Source organism: Sardina pilchardus, chromosome 12 (assembly GCF_963854185.1).
Source record: "Sardina pilchardus chromosome 12, fSarPil1.1, whole genome shotgun sequence".
NCBI classification, from domain to species: Eukaryota; Metazoa; Chordata; class Actinopteri; order Clupeiformes; family Clupeidae; genus Sardina; species Sardina pilchardus.
This window is the reverse complement of record NC_085005.1, coordinates 15012176-15022175: the sequence shown is the minus strand read 5'-3', so window position 1 is coordinate 15022175 and position 10000 is coordinate 15012176. Positions and strand designations below refer to the sequence as shown.

General features: G+C 43.0%; 1 protein-coding gene across 1 annotated transcript in view; it reads right to left on the bottom strand.

Moving 5' to 3' along the window:
* nbas (NBAS subunit of NRZ tethering complex) overlaps positions 1–10000 on the bottom strand; it is a 180097-nt gene that overhangs the window by 15595 nt on the left and 154502 nt on the right. The window contains exon 51 of the mRNA XM_062550682.1: positions 9850–9978. Within this exon, the coding sequence (XP_062406666.1) occupies positions 9850–9978 (129 nt within the window). The remainder of the gene's footprint in view (positions 1–9849; positions 9979–10000) is intronic.

The following is a 10000-nucleotide window of genomic DNA, read 5'->3' as shown; positions in this document are numbered from 1 at the left end:
AAATGATCAAATACATTCAAAGACAATATAGAGAATAGCCTTTCTTGACATCGTACATGGCTGAGCTCAAGCTTGAATTCAGGCACCATGCCTGAACTCTATCAGGCCTGATGTTTCCATTTTATATAGCAACATCAAAGATACTATACATCAATTAGGTTACAACAGAAAACATACTGCATGACTGCAAAATGGTGTTGAAAGAAAGCTAAATGCTGCCAGTATAGGTCAAACATATGGGTGGGGAATAAGTTTGAATCTGAATGAAGATTTCAACCAAATTGTTTACAGTTCAGAACATTCAGTATTTAGAAGCTCCTACTTGTATTGCCACCATGGAATATTGTTACAGTATGTCACTGCATTATTAGCTCTTATCATAAGAAACACTTTTATCTGATTAGCTGGTGGGTGGGTGGCTATTAATTCTGAATAGCGGGATAACTACAGTATGAAGTAGATCTGGTAATTAAAAAATAGTAATAGTAGGACGATGGTTGTGCCTGGAAGCCGGCTTCGCAAAAATGGAATCAACTGTAAACAAGCTAAATTTTCATCGCTATCACTGTTAGAGCTAAAGACCTCCCCTCCACTGTGCCCTGGGGAGTTCTTAGCCTTCATGTCGTATATTAATTCTGTGTAACGGCACACCTCGGCGACCGCTATCCTTTACATAGGTTGACACCTACACAAAAAGATGGCAGTAGTCTCTACATATATCTTGCCCCTTCCTCCATACCTTCCCAAATAGCTGCCTGTTAACTGCCCAAAGTGCGTTGCAAGATGGGGGGACTTAAAAGGACCTTGCATAAACATCTTCAGTACTGATTTCCTCATGCTGTCTCTCAAGCTGGTGGGTGGTGAGTGTACTGGTGCAAAATGGCTGGTGTACATCAACCAGTTGGGTGCTTCTCATTGGTGGTGGTTGAGGTGAAGCTACCCCATTCAGTGTGAAGCACTTTTGGTGTCCAGATAAATGTAATGTGATGTATTGTTGTTGTTATTGTTATGTAAAGGGTTGTTGGTGTTATTTACACAACTTTAATTGAGCTCAGCATGTCATCTTGAAACTCTGATTGCTAATAGGTCCCAAATCATTTGATTGGACTCTGATCTCATTATTTCTAACACTCTTTTTCAAGTTTAGTAGTGAGTCTGAGGCACTCAAGAGGATATTTGCAAGTAAAAAGTCTTAATAGAGCTTGTTTCGGCCAATATGGCCTTCCTCAGGGCAAGTTTAAAAATGTCTGTTTGTAGACTGAATTCTCTACATCTGAGACAGCCAGAAAAAATCCCATTAAACTAGTCTTTTCGAGTTAGAAAGTGAAATAAAACTGAGGGAAAATAAAATGTGGCGATATTCTAGGCTGATTCCTAGATTCTGTTTACATTATAACTTTGTGCATTCTCAGTACGCTAACTAGAATATGCTTCAACTGATATTTATTTTGAAATCATGACAATTGTGCCTTCAATATGGACATTCTACATAACATATAACTGGTAAAGAAATATAAAAAATTGCTTTTATATGCCTCATATGTCAAGCACTGTCAATCGTCATGTTAAAACCAATACAACGCAGCTTCGCCGGAAATAGAAAACCGTTTTCTGAATATTTAAGTGTCATGGCGACACCCATTGTTGGCTGAGGAATATCATGGATAGCTTACGGGACTATTTTCTGGTGCTGCGTGATATCATTGTGCTGCTGCCCCCTTGGTACTGTACGTGCGCAACGGCTGGTTGAATTGGTGAAGGGTAAAAATCAATTGTTTAACTTGAGGGGAGGTGAAATATGAGCGTAATTCCCCAAATGGTGGAGTATCCCTTTAACCACAACGTTCTCCTTTCTACATTGTCCGAAATGGGATTTCTGGGAAAACCCTTGACTGGTTTTAATCCTACCTCAAAGGGTGCTTTTTTAACATGTCTTGGCAGGGACAAGTATTACAGTCTCATAACTTCATCACAGGTGTGCCTTAAATATCAGTATTATCGCCCCTACTCTTCTCCCTACTCTTAGATCTCGATCACCATTTACCTATCTTTTCAACCTGAGGTATCTACCATCTCCCATCAGATTTCTGCATACTTTACGAATATTTCAGTCTGGTTGAAATATCAACACCTTCAGCTTAATCTCTCAAAAACTGGTGTTCTAGCTAAAACAGCAGCTATTCCCCAACAAATCCACCACCACCTAGCACTCACAGACTGGGCACTGAGCAAACTAGCCAGTGTCCTAAAACCCCAGTGAGCTGGTTCATTTAAATTATACATGATTGTCACATTATTTATTTCATAATGCTGAAAGATGGGTATAGACACGTCATATGTGTTAAAGCAGCGTAGCATTATCAATGTAGAAAAAAGGGCATGCTTTGATGGCCATATTTGAAGTCAAGATAGGGGCCACTAGGTGGCGCTATGCGTTGAGGTCCATTTCAACCGTGCCCAGTTTTGTGCTTTCTGCAAAAACTGAACGATTCTGGTAAAACAAATCTGGCCTTAGCCGTTGTACCAAAAGAGCACCAGAGGAATACTAATTTTTCTACATCCAAGCACCTTTGTGGATTTCTCTCTGTTAGATTATTCTCACATATTTCCTCTGCAGTAACAACAAAGCATAGTAAAGGTTCGATAAAAACCTGAACAACAGAGACTACTTTTGATGGAGAACACCTGCTGATGTTGGAAAAAAGTATTCTATGTCGACAGAGAGATGGATAATTAGACCGACACTGATGAGAACAGATGAAAAGACATAAACAAAAAGATGGATGGATGGATAGATAGATAGATAGATAGATAGATGGATAGATGGATGCATGGACAGAGACAGTAGGTAGATAGAAAGAGTTGGATGGACAGGTCTCGGAGAGAGAGGTGTGGATGAATTTCTGGGTAAACTGATAGGGAGACAGATATATCAACAGATGAATATAGACAGAAATACAATGAGATATTGTTGGATAGGTGACAAATGTACAAAGAGTAAGATATGCACACTTGGATAGACAGACACAGAGATATGAATAAACGAATGGTTAGATAAAGGAGCTGCATGCTGGACAAGATGAAGACGAGTGGATAGAGAGACACAGAGATATGAATAAACGGATGGTTGGATAGAGGTGGTGGCACGGACAGACTCGGAGCCAGGATGAAGATGAGTGGATAGACAGAGTGAAATATGACTGGATAGATGGATAGAGAGAAACAGAGAGAGGGAGATATATGCTATACGATGCATGTTTGGACATAAAGAGTAATGTTTGGGCACATTATGAGTGAGATATACTGTATATGACTGGATTGACAGAGAGTGAAATATGGATAAATGAAGAGATAGCCAGATGACTAAAAGATGAAAGAACATAAAAACACAGTTAGGGAAGTAAAATAAACTAGATGTACCGAATAGCAATACATAATACGACCGTCGCTCAGTCCTGCATTTTCTCTCAGCAGAAAACAAATCACACTTCTTAATTTTCCTCCATCCCCTACTCCTGTACTGTATGTGTATGTGAGTGTGGCACCTTCTAGGCGTAGCTTCAATTGCTTATCAGCCTGGTAAGGCTACATGCCCAAGAAGATGTATGTGCCCTGATTTTCTGGAAATAAAAATGAACATAAAAATGAACCAAAATCTCTATAAAAAAATGTTATCAACAACAGACCCAAGTATCGAATTGAATCGCATTGTATCTCTGCAAATTTTGACGTATCAAAAATAATTGAATCGTTGGCTTTAAGAATCAATATCGCTTTGAATCGTGATGAAGGGGTGATTTACACGCCTTCTCCTGTAACTGTATGAGCATGTGAGTGAGTGTGTCCTTCTACTGTAGGTGTAGTGGCCCTCAGGGACCAAAAGCTTCAATTCCTTATCAGCCCAGTGGGGCTACATGCCCACCAAGTTCCATGTGCCCGGATTCTCTGGAAACAGTCAACCAAAAAAAAAGATCCTTGCAAGACCTATGACCATGTTGCACTAGTGCTGAAAGAGACTAATGAAATAAATAACATATCCCACATGCCATCGGCGTGTTTCTCTCTGAGACAGTTCGATAGCGAACCTCATCTGATCTCCATATTAAGCAACAACAAATCAACCAACGTTTCACATGCCGACATGCCCACACGACTAAGGATGCGTGTATGTGTGTAAGGATGTACTGTATGTGTATGTGTGTGTGTGTGTGTGTGTGTGTGTGTGTGAGAGAGAGGGAGGAATAGAGGGATAATGAAAGACCTGCACCCCATATAAAAGTGATGGAGTGGAGTGTGAAAAACACAGTTAGATGACAAAAGTGTCTGAGTGCACATGCCATGAACATAACCAGCATTTTATGCAGGCGGCGGCACTTCAGCCTGAAGGAAATGTACCATAACATGCCGTCTCCTCTTCTTTTCTAAGGCGAAAAAAGACTTAGTCATGTGACATGGGAGAGATGACAAGTGTGTGTGTGTGTGTGTGTGTGTGTGTGAGTGTATGAGTGTATGTGTGTGTGGATGTGTGTGTGTGTGTGTGTTTGTGAGATCACACATGTGCACAAAAAAAAAACAGTGTGTTGTCAACAATACCAAATCTCTTGTCTGGTGTGAATAATTCAGTAATGTTAATATAGTCGGATAGCACTTCAGCAGTGAATAATGTATTTGTTTACAGACACAAATACACACTGACAGCCGTAAGCCCGCGCACATGCGCGCGCACACACACACACACACACACACACACACACACACACACACTGCGATGAGATGACATTTTCAAACTTCTGAAACATTAAACACAACTTCCCTTTTGTACAGAACACTCTCTCCCACAGGGTACGGAACAATAAACACATCATCCTTCTTCCGCTCGCTCCCTCCTCCTCTCTCACTCCCTCTTTCATTCTCCCTCTCTCTCTCTCTCTCTCTCTGCCATCACTCCTCATGTCTTTCTTTGCTACCGCTTACTGTCTCTCCTGAAACCCACCCCCTTCTTTTCATTTAGTTTTTACCTCCTTTTATCCTTTTTTATCTATTCTCTCTGCCCTTTCTTTTCTTTCTTTTTCTTATATCCCTCTCTCCTGGACAGGGTCGTCAATCTTTCTCTCTAGTGTGTCTCTCTCTCTCTGCCCTTCCTCGACATTCTTCCTTCAGATGTTTTACACCGTCATTTAGATTCTTCTGTTTCTTAATACGGTCCCATGCTCTCTCCCTCTCTCTCCCTCTCCTTTTTCTCTCTCCCTTTTCCCAGTCTCTCGCTCCCTCTCTTTTCTACTCTCTCCCTTTTTTTCTCTCTGTGTCTCTCTCTCTCTCTCTTTTGTGTGCGCAAGGGAGAGGAGATTAGCTCTACACACACACACACACACACACACACACACACACACACACACACACACACACACACACACACACACACACACACACACACACACACACACACACACACACACACACACACACACACACACACACACACACACACACACACACACACACACAAATCTGATCTTGGGTCAGCCACAGGTCTCGTGCTCTTAATGGAGCCTCCTTGAGTGGTGTTGCTTATCTGCACCCTGGTCAGTTTGGGCTCCCACAGATGAACGATGAGGCTCTATTCTGGGAGTTGCTCAGCTTATCGGGCCCCACGGTCAACGAGAAAGAGAGGGAGAGAGGGGAGCGGGAGGACGAGAGGAGATAGAGAGAGGGAGAGATAGAGAGGGGGAGTGACAGAGAGAGAGAGAGAGAGAGAGAGAGAGAGGGAGAGAGAGAAAGAGAGAGAGGGAGAAAAGAGAGGGAGCACCAGAGAGAGAGAGAATGAGAGAGAGAAAGTGATAGAGAGGAAGGGCTACAGAGGGAGGGAGAGAGGGCAGAATGGAGTTAAGTGGACCCACTTTAGAGGAGCGGGGTCCGGCTCTGCTGGGCTCACAGAGGATCACAGTGGCCCGGCCCGCTCCGTGGGAAAATCGCTGCTTAAGATTAATGATGTTACTCTCCCAGGAGTGTGTGTGTGTGTGTGTGTGTGTGTGTGTGTGTGTGTGTGGTGTTGGGGGGGGGGGGATTTTTGTAGCGCCACAACGGTACACTGTTAAAAAGGGGAATCTGAAGTAGCAGCACAATGCGGTTAACAGTTTCGGGGTCACGGTTAGATTGCACGCGTTATGTGCATTACATCTCCCCTACGCTTGGCTTTGCACACAGTGTCACAGGAGATCACCCAGCACGCTACAGTACTACCGTCAGGGGAACATTTACAATTGAAGGAGCTACTGCATGTGGAAGTCGGCCCATCTTTGAGTTGTCTAGCATGCAGCCATGCAGCAATTATTCCACTGACTGCCACTGCATCCAGGAGCGGTGCAACGTGGCATTGTTTTTTTTTATTTATTATTATTATTTTTTTTAAGTATATTTTTTTTACTTTTTATGCCTTTAATGATAGATACAGAATGACAGGAAGTGAATGGTAGAGAGAGCAGGGGTGGGATCTGGAAAGGACCACGGGGCGGGAATCGAACCCGGGTCACCGGCGTACGGTGCCAGTGCTCCAGCCAGTTGCGCCACAGCTGGGGCCTTGTATGCTAACTTTAGCGGATGCACAGACACTACACTGAGCATAAGTGTTTATAACATTACATCAAAACTGTTTCTTCACATTCTGTTGCTATCTGTAGGTAATATTTGATTATTTTAAACTAAAACATCTCCACATGACGCCATCAAGCTTAACGATAGAGTGCTGCAGTTTACTAAACCTCTAAACATGGAGTAAAGTACACATTAATTTTTTTTTAATGACTTTCAATTTAATCTAATATCATTTAATGATAATGAATTTAATCTCCTCACATCTCAAAAGGTAGCGGGCATCATACTGACATGCTAACAAAGTAAAAAAAAATGTCATTTGATGTTCATTTTGTAGAGTGGGCTGAGCAGTGTATGAAATTCCTGTTACTACTGCCCATAATGAAACTGTGTAGTTTCAATAGAACAACGACTACATAGGTCTGCACTGGGTCATTTCATTTTATATCTCACATTTCCTTTCATACTGTTGAGCTTTTTTCCCCGTCAGATATGACTGGGGATCAGCTTAATTAGAGCAGAACCGCTCCAGAGACTGGTGGAGTTCAACTGATCCGGGTCGAGCCGTTCACGGCGCCACTCTGACCTGGGACCTGCCGGTGGAGAGCCGGCCCAGAAGGCGGCAGACTGCGTAAGCAAATGATCAGCCTGCGGCTGGAGTGACAATAATAAATGAAGTTCGATATCAGCAAGGGCCTGTGCTTCTGCCTGTTAGTCTGCCCCCAATCTCTCTTTCTCTCTCTCTCTCACGATCACTCACACGCTCTCTGTCTCTCTCTCTCTCTCTCTCTCTCTCTCTAAATTCAATTCAATGAGCACTGACATGGTCTATGGAGAAAAATAATAATAAAAAAGAGAGAATAGAACACAGACACACAGACACATTCTCTCTCTCTCTCTCTCTCTCTCTCTCTCTCTCTAATACCCAGAGGACTTGCTCTTGACTTGTTAAAGCTTAAAGGGACACACCAACTCTTGGGGAAATAAGCTTATTTGTCGTCTACCTCAGGCATAAATAAGAGTGTACAACAACAACAACAACACAAACAAAAAACTGCATTTACACACCGTTTTTTTTAAGACACCCAAAGCAGCCATTATGCGCCAGAACGCTCACCACCCTCCAACTTGAGGCGGATGAATGAATGAGGCAATTACACTGGTCCCTACCCCTCTCCAGTGTCCATGCAATAATGCAGTCTAACATCCCCCTGCTAACCTAGCTTAGCATAATTCACTGGAAGGGGGGTTAGACCTGGGTTTAGTACTCGAATAACGGCAAAATGTTTTTATTTACAAGTTGTGACTTTTGCCACCAGAGGCGTTTCGCTGTGGCGAAATGTATTCACGGCCGTACAGTGTAGACCTCCCACTGTTTCAAAACACTTACAAAAAAAAATCCATGATTTTAGCACAAGTGACATAAATGGCCATTTTTCTCAGAAACGCCTGTTGCGACAAGCGACTGGTTTTGCCGTGGAACGTCACAAATCACATGCAAGGATTTTTTTACAAGGCCCCGCCTTCAGAAACACATCTCCTATCGAGAAGTCCCAGATCCTTGTGTGAAGCTCAGCGAACTACAAGGATCTGGCGAGAGTCAGGTTAACATAACTTAGGTGTATCTCAAAAAAATTAGAATGTCATGGAAAAGTCCATTGCCCGGCACAGACTGAGAGATAAAAGGCTCAGGAAACCATTTGGACTTAATTAGCTGATTAGAGCTGATCTCAGGATGACATTTTTGCATCACCAATTCTTTAATCTACAGTAATATTTCGAGAATCAGGATTTTTGATTTCCATGAGCTGAACACCGTAATAATCAGGATTAGAATAATTACGATTAAATCAAAAGGTTATTACACTTTCTGTGTAATGACTCTAGATTATATTATGAAAGTTTCACTTTTTGAAATAAACTACAGAAAAAACTGTCTCACAACAGTCTTCTTTTTTTTGTGATGCACCTGTACTGAGATACATTCAGTAAATCACAATGCGGCTTTGCCAACAGGAGGACACAGTTCCCAAGGTGTGCAGTATGCATGAGGAATGGGGTGGGAAATGGTAGGAAAGAGGAGAGATGAGGACAAGGGAGATGCACTGGGTGTGTGTGTGTGTGTGTGTGTGTGGGTGGGGGGGGGGGGGGGGGTGTTGGGGGTGTTGAAGCCTCTGGCTAGCTAAGTACTGACCCAAGGGGTACCCTCGGGGCCAGCTGTGGAGTTAGTGTGTGTGTGTGTGTGTGTGTGTGTGTGTGTGTGTGTGTGTGTGTGTGTGTGTGTGTGTGTGCGTCACCGATGGGGACACCTGACTGACACAAATCAGTGTGATTTCCCTCACTGCTCCCTGATGGGGCCTGACAACAAGTTCGGCAGTGCTGCAGTTAAAACTTCATTGACTTTCAAATTCTGCACTTGGCTTTGTCTCTACTTTTCTCCAGTTTTCAAGCAATTGCTGAGGTGAATTGAGGAGAGTGTTAAAACACACACACACACACACACACACACACTTATGATTCATCATTTCAGCAATGTTTATCAAATACATTGAATTGGTACAAATACATTGAACACACAGGCAAACACACACACACACACACACAGAGACAAATACAGACACCGAGACAAACACACACACACACACACACACACACACACACACACACACACACACACACACACACACACACACACACACACACACACACACCCTCTCACCAAGACACACCAACGCTTCAGCTAGCTGAATGCCATAATCAGTGGCCTTTTCAAAGAAACTCTCAATTTTCCCCTCAAAGACTCGCACACCCGCAGCTTTCCTGTGCATTCACTATGAGAGAAAGGACAAGAGTTCAGCCTCTAGCCCCACAGGCCTCCTGTGCCATTTACTGACCTAATAATACCTTTTATACATGAAACAACACTGGACTGCGCTGCGCACACATGGGCAAGCACTCCTTTGCTTGGCTTCCATCATCTCTATAATTGTACTGTACCTGTCCAGTTTCCTGCATAATCATCGCGTTTTACAAACTCAAAACTTTACAAACTTTTAAGGGACTGATTTGAAAAACTGCTAACCAAACTCAAATTTAACCTTGACTTTGTTGAAAGTGTTTTTAACACTTTGATAAGTGTGTTTAATGGCCGTGATATGATATGAAACACCATATATCTGCTCATGACACTGATCTAAAAGCGGTCATCTTAGTTGATGAAGTAGATGTGTTTGAAGTGGGTGTTGAAGGCGGACATACCTGAGAGACGGCTTTGAGCTGATCCAGAACCTGTGAGAGCAGCTGCTCGTCTCGACTCTCAGCCATCAGCTTCAGGGCGGGCAGCAACAAGGCCTGATCCAGGAGCAGTGTGGAGACACGGCTTATACACTAGAGAAAGAGATGGAGAGGG